General features: G+C 40.1%; 2 protein-coding genes across 3 annotated transcripts; both read left to right on the forward strand.

The window, feature by feature from the left end:
• Positions 1–48: 48 nt before the first annotated feature.
• On the forward strand, positions 49–18,810 carry LOC128317837 (E3 ubiquitin/ISG15 ligase TRIM25-like). 2 transcript variants are annotated; one of them, XM_053231671.1, is made up of 6 exons: positions 49–1,990; positions 7,523–7,618; positions 7,745–7,978; positions 15,248–15,419; positions 15,657–15,716; positions 17,890–18,810. In XM_053231671.1, the coding sequence occupies exons 1-6, from the start codon at positions 1,400–1,402 to the stop codon at positions 18,423–18,425; spliced, it is 1,689 nt and encodes a 562-aa protein (XP_053087646.1). In that variant the 5' UTR covers positions 49–1,399; the 3' UTR covers positions 18,426–18,810. The 2 variants fall into 2 exon arrangements, with proteins under 2 accessions (XP_053087646.1, XP_053087645.1); XM_053231670.1 differs by lacking the exons at positions 15,248–15,419; positions 15,657–15,716; positions 17,890–18,810 and adding an exon at positions 9,249–12,613 and having other exon boundaries at positions 1,303–1,990.
• Positions 12,674–15,222, forward strand: LOC128317841 (tripartite motif-containing protein 29-like). Its single transcript, XM_053231675.1, has 3 exons — positions 12,674–12,990; positions 14,193–14,288; positions 14,419–15,222. The coding sequence occupies exons 1-3, from the start codon at positions 12,928–12,930 to the stop codon at positions 14,668–14,670; spliced, it is 411 nt and encodes a 136-aa protein (XP_053087650.1). The 5' UTR covers positions 12,674–12,927; the 3' UTR covers positions 14,671–15,222.
• Positions 18,811–18,932: the final 122 nt, after the last annotated feature.

Raw genomic sequence — 18,932 nt, forward strand, 5'->3', positions numbered from 1 at the left:
TTCTGTTCACACAATTCTCACCAGTAAAACCAAACCCAAGTCATTTATATTTTAATTTGCAGTTTTATACAACTGTTCTGGTATATCTCAGAAAGCCTGACAGACTCTGTTCCAAATCAGGTTCATCAAATGCTGGTTTGTTTATGACATTTTCCAAGAATAAGGCACTAAAAAGACTGCTGAAGCAGCTGTACACCAAATATGCGGAACAGTTACCAATCAATGACTGGCAGCCACCTAGTTTTAATGGCATTAAAAGCAGCTAGAACATTATTTATTCAGTTCAGCATTTAAATAGTAATGAATACTTTTATTGGTATTATGAGTATGTTCTTTCACTGTTTTACTGTAGTGAAGCACTTTGACTTGCATTTTATATCTGAAATGAGTTATTCTAATGACTTTGTAAATAGACACAGACCTTATCTTAGATCAGTACTTCTAGTTTAAGATGTTTGATGTGTGTCATGGTACTTGAATGCTGCCCTTCTTCATACTTTGATTACAGTTTTAAACTAACACCTTGCTGTGAAAATAATATATTTCTCTAAACACTGAAAGGTTGAGCAGGTGTATCAGATTGAACTTAGGACCAAACTGCTATTAGAGGTTCCTGAATTTTACAATAATAACCAGAGTAATGCTCCCAAAATCACAAATGTACCTGTCTGGGCTTAGAGGAAGAAAAACTCCAACCATTCACATGACCAAAGGCAATTTTACCAGAGTCATGGATGATAAGCCATTGTTTACATAACTGTGATAACATAAGCCTCAGTTTCAGTAAGAAGCCAAGTCCATTTATACCGAGTGAAAGTAGGTTGAGGTCGAATGGAGAGAGTGAGGAAGTGCCTGGGAAGTATGAGGTGATGGTCAAAGTGGGAGTGGGAGATGGGACAGTGGTTCATGACCTGGCTGGAGAGGCCAAACATCACAGTCATGCATTAATATCCTTTTTCTAGGATAAGACATAGTGCATACTTTATCAAAATTGCTAAATTGTTTTTATATTCATACAGAAGCTGCTAACATATAAAACTGTTCTCACACAAACATAACTACTGAAGAAGGCTTTAAACTGCTCCCTTTATGCACTCCATAGGACTCCATAGGTGTTAATGTCCTGTCACATTAACAGCTTTAATATTCAAATCAAGTTACATGATTTAAATTTAAATGATTAAAATTATAATTGACATTATATCACTAATAGTCATGGAGGTTCACTACACCCTCCTGGTTTAAAGCTCCACCCCCTCTTTACACCTCCACCCACTCTCTTTGTCACACTATAAACACAGAAGCTCAAAGTTCATTCAGAGAAAACAAAACTGATCTCCTCTCTCTCTCTCTCTCTCTTTGCCTCAGTGTTTTTTTTTTTTTTTTTTTTTGCAGGAAAATGACTGAAGCCAGTATTTCAGTAGATCAGGACCAGTTCAAGTGTCCAGTCTGTCTGGATCTCCTGAAGGATCCGGTGGCTATCCCCTGTGGTCACAGTTTCTGTAAGGTGTGTATTAATGGCTTCTGGGATCAGGAGGATCAGAAGGGCGTCTACAGCTGTCCTCAGTGCAGAGACACTTTCACTCCAAGGCCTGTTCTACGCAGAAACAACATGCTGGCTGAAGTGATGGAGAAACTGAAAAAGACTGAACTCCAAGCTGCTTCTCCTGCCCATTGTTACGCTGGACCTGGAGATGTGGAATGTGATTTCTGCACCGAGAGAAAACACAAAGCAGTCAAGTCCTGTCTGATGTGTGTGGCTTCCTTTTGTGAAACTCATCTTGATCCTCACTATCAGTCTCCTGCTTTTAAGAAACACACATTAATCGAAGCCTCAGCAAAACTACAAGAGAAGATCTGCTCTCAACATAACAAGCTGATCGAGATCTATTGTCGTACTGATCAAACCTGCATCTGTTATTTGTGTACGATGGATAATCATAAAGGACACGACACCGTCACAGCCACAGCAGAACGAGCTGAGAAACAGGTGAGAACTAGAAATCATTCCAGAATTAATTCTTCCTAATTTTATTTCTTAACTAGAATTAACCGATTTAACTTTAACATGTTAGTGTAATCATGTTAGTTGTAATCTGGAGAGACCAGTTAGAGAATATTGTAGCCAACTCTTATCTGTGATTGGGAAAAGCATATAAGAGCGCACGTACACACACACACACAGACAGAGAGAGACAGAGAGAGAGAGAGAGAGAGAACATGAATATGCACAAACACCGAAAACCAACATTAGATTACACAGACAGGCCAACATGCAAGAAGACACAAGCAGACATAGGAAATAGGCTGCCAAGTGCTAAAATACAAGTTATATTGTATCATGTGCATCTTTTCCCTATTGTAAAATTAAGCTTATATCAACATTACTGTTTCCACTGACAATGTACTGAAAAATCAGTTTGTGAAAGAATTAAGGAATATTAAAGATAAATACTATAATCTACAGTAATTGCTGGGGCCAGAGAGAGAGAGAGAAAGAGAGAGAGAGAGAGAGACTTTAAGGCCTTTCTTTTTTAACAAACAAAAAAATTAAACACATATCCATGAAGATATTTTATAAAAATCTGACAAAAAAAGCAAAAAAGCAACATTTTCCACATATATAAACACTGCCTACATACAGTAACAGACAAATGTACAGAAATTCTTTATGTTTACACTTGTGGCCAAGTATTGCGACCCATACTCGGAATTTGTGCTCTGCATTTAACCCATCCAAGTGCGCACACACACACAGTAGTGAACACACACAAACTGTGAACACACAACCGGAGCAGTAGGCAGCCTTTTTTGCTGCGGCACCCGGGGAGTCAACCCACGACCTTCAGGTTCACCTTCGGGTTGCAAGTCCGACTCGCTATCCATTAGGCCACGACTGCTCCCAGCTTTCCTTAGCCACACAACCAACTTGGCTTGCCCATAAAGAAAATTCAGTAGCACATCTGTTTTGCTGCTCTTATACCTATATTTAGGTCCATAAATAAAACCAATTTGTATAAAAACTTAATCCAATTTCTCAGCCCATACCTTCAACAAATGAAACATTGATTGCAACCTATCACATTCTAAAAACAAATGAAAAATAGTTTCTGAAGCACGACAGAAAGGACAAGTGTCTTTTACCATTGGATCCAGGTGTGTCCTGTATCTGTTTATGGCTATTATACCATGTAATATCCGCCATTGAAAATCGCCAGATCTCTTATCACTGGGGAATTTATACAGGATCCTCAAGCTACCTTTTGGGGATGGTCTAACCCTGCTAGCTCTTGCCACTTAGACTCAGAAACCTCCTCCAATGACTGAAGGTACATTGCTTTTACACAAGTATAATATAAAGCCTGTAATTTCCTGTATCTTGAAAGAATTTTAGCTCTGGTGTCTTGAAACTCAGCAATCTTCCTTCATCCTCTTCCCATGTAGCCATGGCTGCTCTCACTTCCAGTCTTGGAAAGTTAACTGTCTCACTATTACAGTCTTGTTCTGATAGCTCTCTCTGCAGAGCCTGTATAAAAGTTGATGGTAAAACAGCTAAAATTTCAGTCCTTAATTGTTTCTGTTGACTGTACTGAGGTAAAACCAAGCTAAGCTCCAACTTCCTTGGGAGTCAACCAACCGGCCTTTTGATAACACTGAAGACTGTCCAGGGTAAACTTTATATCCTCACTGTTTCTAATTATGACAGTGACATCATAAGCGTAAGAGGACAGGTTAACAGAACTTGCATTATGTAAACCATCAGTATGTAATCCCTCCGACCCAACTCTTACAAAGTAGAGGTTCAATAACCAAACTATAAAGCTGACCAGAGACAGGGCAGCCCTGTCTTATTCCCCTTTGAACTATATTACACCTCCAGCACCTTCACCATACATTCAGACCCCTTGTATACTAGACTGACCCATGAAATAAAACCATCCCCAAAACCATAAGCATTTAACAATTCAAAAAGAAAAAATGTGGTCCACTCTGTCAAATGCTTTCTCTTGATCCAAAGATATCACTCCCAGATCAAGATTTTTATTCAAGGCATAGTCTAAAATATCCTTCATCAAGAATACATTATCCCTAACTGACCCATAACACAGTAAGATTGCTCTCTCTTGATTAAAAAACCTATTTAATCTGTTTGCAATGCACTTAAAAAGATCTTATAGTCCATACTCATTAAAGCAACAGGTCTCCAATTTTTCAAATAGTTAAGATCACCTTTTTTAGGCAGAAGAGACAATACTGCTCTTTTACAACTTTTAGAGAAAGATCCAGTCTGTATAGAAGCCAAAAGTATTTCAAAATAATCTTTTCCAATAACATCCCAAAATTCCTTATAAAATTCGGAGGGACGCCCATCAAGTCCAGGGACCCGACCCATGGAAAGTTCTTGTACAGTTTTCGTCACTTCCTCAAAGTGCTCAGGTGTAAGCACCGAGAGATGCTGGCAAAGCTCAACTCAACTTTGTGGGTCCGATTCATCAGCAATGTTAAGTTCAGAATAAAAATCAACAGCTAATTTTCTCATTGCAGAGAGATCAGAGGTAACAACACCTTCATTATCATCAAACAAACCATTTGCTTATCTTGACTAGTCTTTTGCTAAAAATTGAAGAAAAATTTTTTGGGACCATCAATGTCTTTGAAGCAGGTGAAGCGTGCCCTAACAAGGGCCCCCTTCGCTTTGTCCTGTAATAAAGAACTAAGCTGGAGCCTTTTTCCAGCAATAGCAGTTTCCAGATCATGCCCACTGCATGTCATCATTTTTTCCTCAATTACCGGAATGTCCAGACTCCAGACTCTGTATCAACATCTTTATCCTTCTAGTTGAATAAGATGAATACTGCTGACAAAAAACCCTTATTTGTACTTTTCCAATTTCCCTCCACTGAATAATATTATTGTACTTTTTTTTTTGTATTTGCTATGTCTCCCAAAAACAAAACAAAATATCCTGTAAAAGTTTTATGTTAAAATGCGAATAGAAATTCCTTTTACGTACCACTGATAATGTGAAATCTACTGTAATCATTTTATGGTCTGAATAATACCAGAACCACACACTCTATTTCTTGAATTTCTTGAAAGATAAAATCTATCCAGCCTTGCTGCATGAACTCTACCCTCTGACACTTTTATGCAGGCATACTGTTTGAGAGAAGGATTTTTAATCCTCCAAATGTCAATAAGGTCCAACACTGCAACAACACTTGATAAAGCAGATACTGACTGATAATGTGGTTCTTCTGCATTTCTGTCAGTGGTAAATTCAGAGTGCAATTCCAGTCCCCTCCCATAACAATAATATCCTGTGATTGAAAAGTCCTTAGAAATTGACCCAGTCTCTTAAACAACTGAACTCCCTCTGGCCCGCTAGTGGAAGCAAAAATATTAACAGAAAGAAATGTAAAGCCATAAATTTCAGCCCTAACTAAAAGTAGTCACCCATTATAATGTGATACTACATCATGTTTAGAAAGACTTTTCATCTTTAAAGTAGGACAAAAAGGACCGCAACCCCTGAACTGATATTAGAACCATGACTAAGGACATGCTCCCCCTCCCACCACAAAACCCGGTCAGTCTCATTATTCTTTAGTTTCATGATGAAAAACTACTCCAACATTTTTAAGATTAAGAAATTCTGAGACTGAAGCTTGCTTGCCACTATCTCTCAAGCCATTCACAAGCCTATACGGAGAAACTGGAAATGGATAAGAAACAGCAGAAGAAAAACAAAAAAACAAAAAATGAACTGTGAGGCTTGCTTGTCTTATAGCTGTGATGTATTTCTTAAGCCAGAACTGTTTCTGCTGTGATAGCATGCTATAATTACATGTTTTGTAAGCCCAAAACACAGATGCAACAAATTTATCCGTGTCAGGAAAAAAATTCCACCACATCAACTTTCTTCCCTTTTGTTTCATCAGGGAAAGCATTTATCTGTTCCACAGAATAAAAATCATCATCTACTTTCTGAAAGTCTGATATATCAGACCAGCTTTCATCATCTTTCATAACTTCATCCTGACTCTGTGTCATTATATCAGAAACCGCATCATCAACATCAATCTTGTCCTTGCTTACACACTCCACACTACCATCCATACTTATACCATTACAGCCGGGCTGCTCATTATCCATGACATTCATATTTACAGCACTAACACTGGGCTGTACATTTTCCTTGTTTCCCCAACAAGGACCTCGTTTGGGCCTACCATCTCATGCTCCGGCTTCTGTACACTCTCCTTGTTCCCTGTCGCTGGCTCTTCCTAAGCTTCTTGCTTTCAGCACGTTGTGATCAATGTCACCATATTCAAAACACTGAAGACTATCAGTGCTCACAAAAATAATATATATACTATTGCCATCATTCACTCTAAATGACACATCCAGTGTTTTGTCCGGAGAGTTCAGGAACATGAACACTTATCTCCTAAAAGACAAGACGTGTTTAAGTGCAGGATTTTTGCACCCTAACGGAATCATTTTCACTGCACTCACAACTCTTCCAAACCTCACAAATTCTCTCACTATCAGTTCATTAGCAATGAACGGAGGCACGCTGGAGATTGTGGAGTAACACTCGAAGTTTCTTTCACCCAGATACCACTCTCAATAATGTCACTGACTAGCGCTTCTGACTATAAAAAAACACAACGGCTTTATTTATTCTTGACGCAAAGTTGATGTTATCGTGGTCAACTAGATCACCCACGGCTATGAGCACATCCTCACTGGTCACGCTCGCAGCCGGCACACACCTAAAGCCGTGGCGGAGGGACAAACTCGTTGAAACAGACACCATAACTGATGGCAAGTGAACCATGCAAAGCACAGAACACCACTCACCTCAAAAGCATCAAAAATAAACAAAAACAAAACAAAAAAATAGGGAAAAAAGGCATGCACTATAAACGTGTACACCAGAAAAAAGAGAAAAAGGAAGAAAAAAAGACTAAGAGACCAGCACACAGGAAGTAGACATTCTACACACTCCCAGCATGCACCTCTCCAAGACAGAGAGAGAGAGAGAGAGAGAGAGCGCAAATATTTAACAAATATGTCCTTCAAGGACAAAAACCAAATTAAAGCACAAAAAAGTTCCTTCAGTTAAGATATGGAGATGTCTGAGCACTGAAACAAGCTCAAATATTTATTAAACTTTTTTTTTTTTTGAATATTTGAATAGTTGGATTATATTTATAGTATATAAATACATACTCAAGGTGTCCATTGATTTTTTTTTTACCATGACATGTACGGTGACACATAAAAGATGGTAAGTCATTAAAATGATTTTATTGTTATACATTCCTTTTCAGCTGATCTTTAATAAAAGAAAAGAAAGCTACAGAAGTGCGTGATCCATGTGAATAAGTTTCAAAAGGTTCCTTATTCATAGCTTTATGAGATATGAGTGAACTTTACTCTTCAGCTATCACTGATGTTCAACCATTAACCAAGTATTTTATGAACAGCTGAATATAAATGATTTTTTTCTCAGAGTCAGCTAAAGGAGGAGCAGATGAAATCCCAGCAGAGAATCCAGGAGAAGCAGAAGAAGGTGCAGGAGCTGAAACAGGCTGTGAACACTATAAAGGTGAGCAGTGAGCAGAGACAGAGCTGCTCCTAGAAACACACACAACATGGACAACAAGTCATTTACAGTCCCAGTAAGAGAGGGAATGATAGATGAGCTTTAAATCTTGTGTGTGTCTCCTAACAGCTCAGTGCACAGACAGCAGTGGAGGACAGTGAGAGGATCTTTACTGAGCTGATCAGCTCCATGGAGAAAAAGCGCTCGGAGGTGACGGAGCTGATCAGAGCTCAGGAGAAGGCTGAACTGAGTCGAGCTGAACGACTCCTGGAGCAAGTGGAGCAGGAGATTGCTGATCTTCAGAGGAGAGTCACTGAGCTGGAGCAGCTTTCACACACACACGATCACATCCATTTCCTCCAGGTAACACTCACTGTCTGATCTACACACACACACACGATCACATCCATTTCCTCCAGGTAACACTCACTGTCTGATCTACAGAGCCAGTTGTTCCTCACACACTCTCTAAAACACCTCTCGTTAAAGCAAGAATAAATGTCCCTGTCTGACATCACAAGTGTGTCTGGTGTTATCCTGAGATCAGGTGACTTCACAGTTTATTATTGTTTGTTATTGTTTAGTGCTGTTTATCTTCTCTTTAACTCGACTTCAGTTCTTAGCTAAGTTCAGAGTCACTGAGCTGGAGCAACTTTCACACACACATGATCACATCCAATTCCTTCAGGTAACACTCACTGTCTGATATACAGAGTGAGCTGTTCCTCACACTCTCTAAAACGTCTCTTCCAAAAATCTCAATACATCAGAGGTTCTCAAATTTAGATTTGTAATCATTAGGGTCCTGCTCCTGAGATGCAAATGGGGTTGTGTGTGCGGTTTTTTTTTTTTAACAAGGCTTATTTTTAATATAGTTCTGTGCATATAATCTGGATTTATGGAATATTAATTAAAATGATTATTATTATTAGAATTCCATTATCCATTAAAAAATATGAGATGTTCCTCTTAGTTTTCAGTGGTTTTCGCCTTGCAACTCTCCCATGGATAGCATATTTGCAGAGTCCCTTTCTAACAATAGAATTATGAATGCTGACCTTAGCTGAGATGAGTGTAGCCTGCAATTTCTTAAATATTCATCTGGGTTCTTTTGTGACTTCCTGGATAAGTCATTGCTGTGCTCAAGAATTTTGGTAGGTTGGGCACTTCTGGGAAGATTCACCACTGTTCCACAGTGTAGATAATGGTTTTCACTGTGGCTTGCTGGAGTCCCAGAGCCTTAGAAATGTTTTTATAATCCTTTCCATACTGATATATATCAACAAATTTCTTGTTTGATTGAGTGACCAAGGGGGCAATTAATTTTCACACAGGGTTGAACAGGTGTTGAGTAACATTTTCATTCAATAAATTAAATGATAGTTTAAAAACCAAAATAAAACACTGACCCAGTACTCTGGGGCTTTCACCTCCGTCGAGTTCATCAACATTTTCCAAGCTCCTTTTTTGGCGTGTGTGGGTATGCGTGTGTGTGTGCGACCTCTGACAGCTCGGTCCTTGTCTCTCTCTGGTTCATGGAGTTTTTCCTAAAAGGACAAACAAAGCATAAAAGTAATCTTGCTATGATCACACTCAGGTGAGAATCATCAACCCGCCCCATCTCTGTCCACAGCTGATATTCGACCATGCCACATACCCCCCACCACCCGACTCAGGCGGGGAGCCGTCCGGCCTGCAGCTAACTCTCCTAAATCCCCCACGCGAATTGGATCGTCATCGGAAGAAGGGCTAAAGGGGCACCCCAGCAAGTAGCAACAGAGGGTGAGGACTGCCCATTTGATGGCCAACCACTCCTTCTCTATCATGCTGTACTTACTCTCCCTCACTGAGAGCTTTTGGCTGATGTACAGCATGGAATGCACCTCCCCCTCCACCACCTGGGACAAAACGGCCCCCAGCCCTGTGTCTGACACATTAGTCTGAAGCACAAAACGGGAGAGAAAAGTCAGGAGAATGCAACAGTGGGCACCCACTTTTACCTGGCAAAAAGCCTGCTCGCATGGCTCTGTCCACTGGACCGGTTGTGGCACTTCGTTTGTAGTGAGGACCATCAGTGGGCTGGCAGCATCCAAAAAATTAGGTACAAACCTACATTAACAGCCAGCCAGCCAGCCCCATGAACCTTATCTCAGGATATTGGAGTCAATACACCTTGGTTACCACCATCTAGTGTCGAATAAAAGCAAGCTGTGAATAACTGATCATACCTCAATTCATCAATGCGTAGCATTGGGTATGTGTCAAATTTAGACACCACATTGACTTTTCTAAAGTCCACAAAGAACTAGACTGACCCATCAACCTTTGGCACCAAAACCACAGGGCTGCTGCAATCACGCTGCTGTGGCATTCTTCAATTACTCCCATGTTGAGCATAGCCTTGCACTCCTCTAAACTACCTTTTTCCTTGTGTTCGGGTATACAATAGGTGGTGGCTGCGTACAACCACGCATGGAGGAGTCTTGGTGTGGTGCTCCACGAGGTTTGTGTGACCAGGTAGGGGCCTAAACACATTGGAAATTTCCTCTTGCAACATGGCAACTTGTGCTCTCTGGGATTTTGAGAGATGGTCTCCACAATTAATTTTTTAAGGGCACTTCTGGTCCCAGCGCCTCTCTCTCCAGAATCACCATTGCGAGAGACACAGGAACGGCCTCTCTCCATGGTTTAAGGAGATTGAGGTGATATATTTGTAGTACATCACCTCTATCCATTCACTTGACCTCATAGTCGACTTCCCCAACTCGCCATGTGACCTCAAAGGGCCACTTTGCGAGTAATTTAGAGCCCAATGTGGGAAGTAATATAAGCACTTTATATCTGAAAAGGTTCAGAACCTACTGAATTTCGTCTTTGCTGTTAGAAGGTCCCTCCTCCCAATTTTCCCTAATAACATCTAAGACACAGTGGAGCTTGTGCTCTTATAATAATTTGAATGGGAAAACCCCATGGAGGCTTGTGGGACCTCTCGTACTGCAAATAACAGGGTTTTGAGCCATTTATCCTAATTCCAAGTGTCATCATTAATGAACTTAGGAATCATATTTTTAAGTATTTGATAATTAGATTGACCTTTTGGCCAGTCCATCCATTTGCAAATGGTAAACACTGGTGTGAATCGATTTAATCCCAAATAATTCACATGAGTTCTTCACATGAAAGAAGTAAAAATTTTAATTAGACATGAAAGAAGTGCCCTGGTCAATCAGGATCTCTTTTGGGTTCCTGACTCAAGAGATAACTCAAGAGATAACTCGAGAGATAAATGCCTCCACAACGCTGCATGCTGAGATGTTGTTAAGAGCCACAGCTTCTAGGTATCGCATTGAGTAGTCCACTGAAACCAGCACAAGGCGATGCCCTCGTGCCAATTGTGTGCCAATTCTTTTGAAGGGGACCTTGATCAATGAGGGCACAATGCCGCTTGGTGGTTGGTGGATTTGCATTCTGACAAATGCCCAGCAATGGGATTACGATGAGCTGCATGGAACAGCAGTTCCCTATGTCTCTTTGGTACCAACAACTGGGATGTCTCTTCCTTGATTTGACTGTCCTGCATCACTCAATATAACCTATCCTTACTAATGTCAAAACCCTGGTCAGTTTGTCCCAAGAATTAGTGGATGGGTGAGGTGAGATCTGTCACCTCTACTCTATGCTTTTGTGAGTTCAAATCCCAGCACTGCCAAGCTGCCACTGCTGGGCCCTTAAACAAGGCCCTTAACCCTCAACTGCTCAGCTGTATAAATGAGATAAATGTAAGTTGCTCTAGATGTGGACATCTGCCAAATGCCATAAGTGTAAATTTTAATGTGGTTACACCCTGATTCCATACTCACTGACACTCGGTACGTTCCTGTTTGATCGGGGGTTGTCTGTCGCACATCCAGATCAGTGTTTTAAGGGACTTAATAAAGCTGAGAAATTTCCATGACCGCATCTGGTACCTCCTCCTGGGTGTGTGCACCACTGTAGAACCCGGTGTGTGTGTGAAGGTGGGTGGAAAGGAGGACTTGAGAAACAGGCAGACTTTGTCAGAGCTTCAGACTCTATTTTTCCCCACTGGCGCATTTCAGTGTGCTTTCAAGTCAAAATTTTGGGGTTTTTGCCTCACTCAAGTTCATTAATCCTTTCTAAGCTCACGCACCAGAGTGTGTGGTTATGCATGTATTATGTTTGCTCTGTCCCTTTCTCTCTCAGGTTCACAGCATTCTCTTTTTTCCTGAAAGGACAAACAAAGCACATAAGTATACTCACCATGATCACACACAGGTGAATCACCATGTGTCACCTGCCGGGTCAACCCACCTCCTCTCCGTCTGCAGATTACGCTCAACCATGCCCCCACTACTACAGCTATAGCATCAGAAAACCACACTGGGTTGCACTCCTATCAGCGAAGAACAGGAATCTGATTCTAAACTCGACCCAAACTGGACAGTTGAAGATTTGATAAACATCACCTGGTCTTTCTCCTTCAACTCTCATGGTTTGGTTTGTCAAAAGTGGTTATTTGAGCCTCCTGTCAGCCTCCAATCTGACCATTCTACTCTGACATCTCTTCAAGAAGGCGTTTCACCTGCAGAACCGCCTCTCAATGGATGCTTTTTGTTTTTGTACGATTCTGTGTAAGTTCTAGAGACTGCTGTGGGGGAAAATCCCAGGAAATCAGCAGTTCCTAAAATACTCAAACCAGCCCACATTTTTACCATATTCTGATATATGATTTGAAAATTAACTGAAGCTCTATACCTGTATCTGCATGCTTTTGTGCATTGCGCTGTTGCTACATGAATTAATAAATTATATAAACTATAATAGGATAGGCTAATAATAGGATCCGGTGGCTATCCACTGTGGTCACAGTTTCTGTAAGGTGTGTATTAATGGCTGCGGGGATCAGGAGGATCAGAAGGGCATCTACAGCTGTCCTCAGTGCAGACACACTTTCACTCCAAGGCCTGTTCTACGCAGAAACAACATGCTGGCTGAAGTGGTGGAGAAACTGAAGAAGACTAAAGTCCAAGCTGCTTCTCCTGCTCACTGTTACGCTGGACCTGGAGATGTTGAGTGTGATTTCTGCACCGGGAGAAAATACAAAGCCGTCAAGTCCTGTCTGATGTGTCTGGCTTCTATTTGTGAAATTCACCTGAAATTTAGAACTTCCTGCTTTGAAAAAACACACATTAATCGAAGCCTCAGCAAAACTACAAGAGAAGATCTGCTCTCAACACAATGAAGTGCTAAAGATCTACTGTCGTACTGATCAAACCTGCATCTGTTATTTGTGTATGATGGATAATCACAAAGGTCACGACACCGTCACAGCCGCAGCAGAAAGAGCTGAGAAACAGGTGAGAACTAGAAAGCTTTCCAAAATTAAATCACCTTAATGATATTTTCCCATCTAGAAACAGGTGCTTTAGGCAGTTATAGGATTTACAACCTTAATTTCAATTAGTGTATCAATCAGAAGGATTCTGTAAAAGCTCATTAAAATTGTATGTGTTCTGGTCAACACAGTGTTAAATTTATCCTCAGTGATGATCGTAATCTGGTCAGACCATTTAGTAAACAATTCAGCCAACACTGAACTGTGACAGGGCAAGGCAGGTGAACACACACACAAACACTTCTGGGAAGGCTTTCCACTAGATTTTGGAGCGTGGCTGTGGGGATTTGTGTTCATTCAGTTACAAGAGCATTAGTGAGGTCAGGCGCTGATGTTGGCTGAGGAGGTCTGGGGTGCAGTCCGTGTTCCAGTTCATCCCAAAGGTGTTCAGTGGGGTTGAGGTCAGGGCTCTGTGCAGGAAACTCAAGTTCTTCCACTCCAACCTTAACACACCATGTCTTCATGGAGCTCACTTTGTGCACAGGGGCATTGCCATGCTGGAACAGGTTTGGGCCTCTTAGTTCCAGTGAAGTGTAAACTGTAATGCTACAGCATACAAAGACATTCTATACAATTGTGTGCTTCCAACTTTGTGTAACAATTTGAAGAAGATCCACATATGGGTGTGATGCTTGGGGTGCACATACTTTTGATCATATAGTGTAACAAAAAAAAAGTAAAATTTGTGAGTTACCTCATATAAAATGTGAGCATAACTGTGCACTGAAACAGGCTTGAACCGGTACTTAAACATGAGACAAGTGCAGATCATTGAGGAGATTGAAGACTGGAGCTGAAATTGATCTTGCACTTCATGTTCAATCTGGCAGGCATCCAAGACACCACACTTTCATCCAGCCTTTTGACATCTTACAGTTCTTTTTTCTTTTTTTTTTTTTTTACTCTTCTGCCCCACCTCCCATCCATGTCACATACACAAAGCCCTGCCATATCTACATCCACATCTAGCATTGATCCACTGGGCTAATCTTCCATCTGCTAGCTAAATGGACTCAGAGCACAGAGAATCCTATCATAACAAAAAAACCTATGACAGGAAATCTACAGAACATTTACAGTTAAAACATAGCTGAAAATTACTGAAAAAACTAATAAAGATGAATGTACTTCATAAAGAGATGAATGTAACTGATGTGTCCTCAGAGTGAGCTAAAGGAGGAGCAGATGAAATCCCAGCAGAAAATCCAGGAGAAGCAGAAGAAGGTGCAGGAGCTGAAACAGGCTGTGAACACTATAAAGGTGGGCAGTGAGCAGAGACAGAGCTGCTCCTAGAAACACACACAACATGGACAACGACTCGTTTAGTGTTCCAGTAAGAGAGGGAATGATAGATGAGCTTTAAATCTTGTGTTTCTGTGTCTCCTACCAGCTGAGTGCACAGACAGCAGTGGAGGACAGTGAGAGGATCTTTACTGAGCTGATCAGCTCCATGGAGAAAAAGTGCTCGGAGGTGACGGAGCTGATCAGAGCTCAGGAGAAGGCAGAACTGAGTCGAGCTGAACGACTCCTGGAGCAACTGGAGCAGGAGATTGCTGATCTTCAGAGGAGAGTCAATGAGCTGGAGCAGCTTTCACACACACACGATCACATCCATTTCCTCCAGGTAACACTCACTGTCTGATCTACAGAGCCAGCTGTTCCTCACACACTCTCTAAAACACCTCTCATTAAAGCAACAATAAATGTCCCTCTCTGACATCACAAGTGTGTCTGGTGTTATCCTGAGATCAGGAAACTTCACAGTTTATTACGGTTTGTTATTGTTTAGAGCTCTATAACTTCTCTTTAACTCGACTTAGTTAGACTGTTATTTTGTGAACTTGTGATCAAGTAGCTATGACTTCATTTGTCTGATGTGTTTATCGTGACAGTAGAGCAATGAAGGATCACAGTAGCCACCAACACTGACTAATGTATCTACTGTTTTCCTAAGTCTATGGCTACGACATTAAAAACTGATGGATCATAAGAAGGATTCATACTGATTATATGATGTATTTGTGTAATGCATGCATGGTAATGTAATGAACACTGATGGATGTAAATATGACTTCTTTAAAAAAATCATGAATTCTGCTAAAGCACTGAAACTGACAGATGCAACACTGTACTACAAAAATCCTTATTCTTCTATATAAATGTAACTGCAGAAAAATTTGTTTACACATTTTGTTTTACATTTAATTTGCTTTCTGTAGGTTTTAGCTTCTGGACATCAGTCTCCCCCACTACACAGACCAACGTTTCACACATCGAGCATCACTGTCCATCAACATCTCTCATTTGATGGAGTGAGGAATTCTCTCTCAGATCTGAAGAAGAGACTCGAGGAATTCTGTGAGGAGGAATTCAACAAAATCCCTCCACATGGTAAGAGGAGCTGTTTCTGCTGGAGAAACACAATGATGGACGTCTTTACTCGCTCTGTGAAGTGTTATTTCTTAGCAATGCTCCTGCTTTCTTTCTGCAGACAGTTTACGCACCTGAGACTTTTAACTAAAATAGTGATTTAAAATGAATAAACTGACTGTATCACTTTAAACTGTTTCCATCTTTTACACAACCTGATGATGCTTTTTGTCTTCATTTCCATTTTTCTCTCCACAGCTGCAGCAGTTCAGATCATTTCACTACCAGAGCCACAGAGCAGAGAAAATTTTCTGAAATGTACGTCTAAAACACACACGCACGCACAAGCACACACCTACACGCAACGTGCATGCACACACACACAGTGGTCACTTGTAGGACATGTTTCCGGTATTTAGTATATGTGAGGTCCACCCTCACACACACCAGCTGTTTTCAGTCCTTGTGGGGACCAAATGCACTTTAAGTAATAAGAAATATTTTTTTCCCATTGATGCTAACAAAATTATTAATGCAGAATGATGTTTACCTTCTAAACAACTTTTACTGGCTTGTTGAATAGCAAATGTAACAGCAGGTATGCATATAAAAGCAGAAACAGACATCATTTTAACCTACAAACACAATTCTTACCTTAGAAACAGGCATGTTAAACAGATGTTTTGTATTTTATTTAAATTCTAAGCAGATCCTGGTCAAGAGCTTCAGGTAATATTCACATCAAACATCAGCATGAAGAAAAAGTGTGATCTCTGTGACTTTAACCGTGGCATGGATGTTGGTGCCAGATGAGCTGGTTTGAGTATTTCAGAAACTGCTGATCTCCTGGTATTTTCACACACAACAGTCTGTAGAGTTTACACAAAGTGGTGTGAAAAACAAAAAACACTGAGTTTTTCCTGATTCTGATGTTTGATGTGAACATTAACTGAAGCTCTTGACCTGGATCTGCATGATTTTATACATTGTGCTGCTGCCACATGATTGGCTGATTGGATAACTGTATAAATGAGCAGGTGTACAGGTGTTCCTATTAAAGTGGACAGTAAGAGTAAAGAACCTCTAGCACAGTAGCAATTACACATGTAAATTAATGGAAGGATTTAAAAAAAAAATGTCTTTGTGCCCCATGTTGCAAAGATGCATAGGGTGCATTTAGCTTCAAACACACATGCTCTGTCAGTGGTACATACAGTACTGTGCAAAGGTCTTAGGCACCCTATTATTTTAGTACAAACTTTGTTATGGATTTTTATGTTATGAATTCTACATTATTGATTCAGTACAAAAACATTTTAAATTTCCAAACATTGGTTTTTCAGCACAAAATGAAATGTTACAGAAAAATGTTTGTATGTCAGTAAAGAAAGCAGCAGATTCCATAAGAGACACTTTTCAGATAAAAACATAATGAAGGCTGCTGGGTTTCGCTGCAGAAATAAGAAGCGAGTCGACAGTCAAAGTCTCCAGAAGAACTGTGGCTGCTTCTGCAAGATGCTCAGTAACACTTCCAGCTCATTTCCTTACAAAACTGCACACACTGTACCTGAGATACTGCTTTATTTTTTTAAAGAGAAGGATCGTCACACCAAATATTGACTTTTTGTCATTTATTACTGTTTACTGCTCTTTATAGGATTCTTTTTAATGTATAAACATTTAATTTCATTATTTTTGAAGGCATCTTTGCTCTACAGCATTTCATTGCATGTGCCTAAGATTTTTGCCCAGAAATGTAAGTGTGTGTGTGTGTATGTATATATATATATCTTTACACATTCTGTGTGCCAGAACACTACTGTCTACTACTATCATCTGCAATGCTTGTTATGTTTAATAAAATTTGGCTTAACAGCTGGATTAATTACAGATAAAAAAAAAACAGTCTGAAAGGAATTGTCCTAAATAATAATAATAATAACAATAATAATAATAAATGAAACAGTACTTTTCAGACATGATGGTCATGGTGTAAGGTGTGTCTAACTGAGTGTTAGGGTTACTAGGAGAACACTTTGATAACCTGACTGTGCATTTCCTCTCATTAGGAGGACAGTATTAGTGCACCACAGTTATCCAGCAAGCTGCTACACTAACTTCTCAAACTTTATGCACACGTTTCCATAATATCATTTCTTTTTTTATTTTTGTAACCAGAAATAAATAAAAAGCTGCAAAAAAAAAAATACAATAATAACACATTTACCTTGTATGTCGCGTTCGTCTTCTGTTAAACTCACATTGGCTCTTTCTAAAATGTAAATTAGTAATGGCGGAGGTGACCTCCTCATGGGAAATGTAGTCCATTAGCACTTCCGGGTACGCTTCTTTGTATTGATAAAAGGACGGCGAAAAATTACAACTCTCTGGTTAAATATTAAAAAGCAAATTATTGTATTGGCTATACGCTTAGCGCTTACACTTTTAATAAAACATGCCATGTTCCGTTTGTTTTTCTCTTTTATTTCAGATTTCTGTTATCTGACTCTGGATCCCAACACGGTACATTGTAAACTCATTCTGTCTGAGAAGAACAGAGCGGTGAGATGCAGTGAGAGACAGCAGTACTCTGATCATCCAGAGAGATTTGACTCTATCTGTCAGGTGTTGTGTAAGGAGAGTGTGTGTGGACGCTGTTACTGGGAGGTGGAGTGGAGCGGTGCTGGTGTTGTGTCCATAACAGTCTCATATAAAGACATCAGCAGGAAAGGACGGGGTAATGAGTGTGTGTTTGGACGCAACAATCAGTCCTGGAGTCTGTGGTGTTCTTCTTCTTCTTCTTCTACTTCTCTCTGTTTCTATCACAACAACATTAAGACTGATCTCAGAGTTCCATCATCCTCCAGAATAGGAGTGTATGTGGATCACAGTGCAGGAACTCTGTCCTTCTACAGCGTCTCTGACACGATGAAGCTCCTCCACAGAGTCCACACCACATTCACTCAACCTCTATACGCTGGGTTTAGGATCTACTGTTTATTTGGTTCTACATCTGTGAGATTGTGATCCAAAATAAAGTGTGTAGTGTTTTATGTAAAATTCCTGCACATTGCCACATTGCTGCTCAGTCATCTGTCTGACTAGCACACAATCCATCTGCACAAAAACACACTCATTTAAATGTATTCATTAAAACAGATTAGTCATTTTACAATAACTAAAAGGAAATGTTAAAAATGAACTGTCAGACAAGAAACTAGTAAAATTTCAGAAGAAAAGGATGGAGGAGTGAGAAGTGCAGCGCGCGAGCTGTGTGAGTTGTGCTGAAATCGGTGACGCAGAGAAATCTGTGACTAGAGGTCACTGTTCAGTAAATGTTCAAGATTGCAGCTTCTGTCTTTTCTGGTTGTGTTTTATGATTGTGATTGTTAATTAAACGATGTGTACTCCACCCACATGCTCCTGTGTGTTTATTGGGACTGAGGATTTTAATTTTTTTTTGTGTCTTTTACCATTGTGGTTCTTATTTATGTATGTAACCCTGGGTAAAGTTGGGTTTACTAATGATATTAC

The sequence above is a fragment of the Pangasianodon hypophthalmus genome, chromosome 30 (assembly GCF_027358585.1).
Source record: "Pangasianodon hypophthalmus isolate fPanHyp1 chromosome 30, fPanHyp1.pri, whole genome shotgun sequence".
Classification (NCBI taxonomy): Eukaryota; Metazoa; Chordata; class Actinopteri; order Siluriformes; family Pangasiidae; genus Pangasianodon; species Pangasianodon hypophthalmus.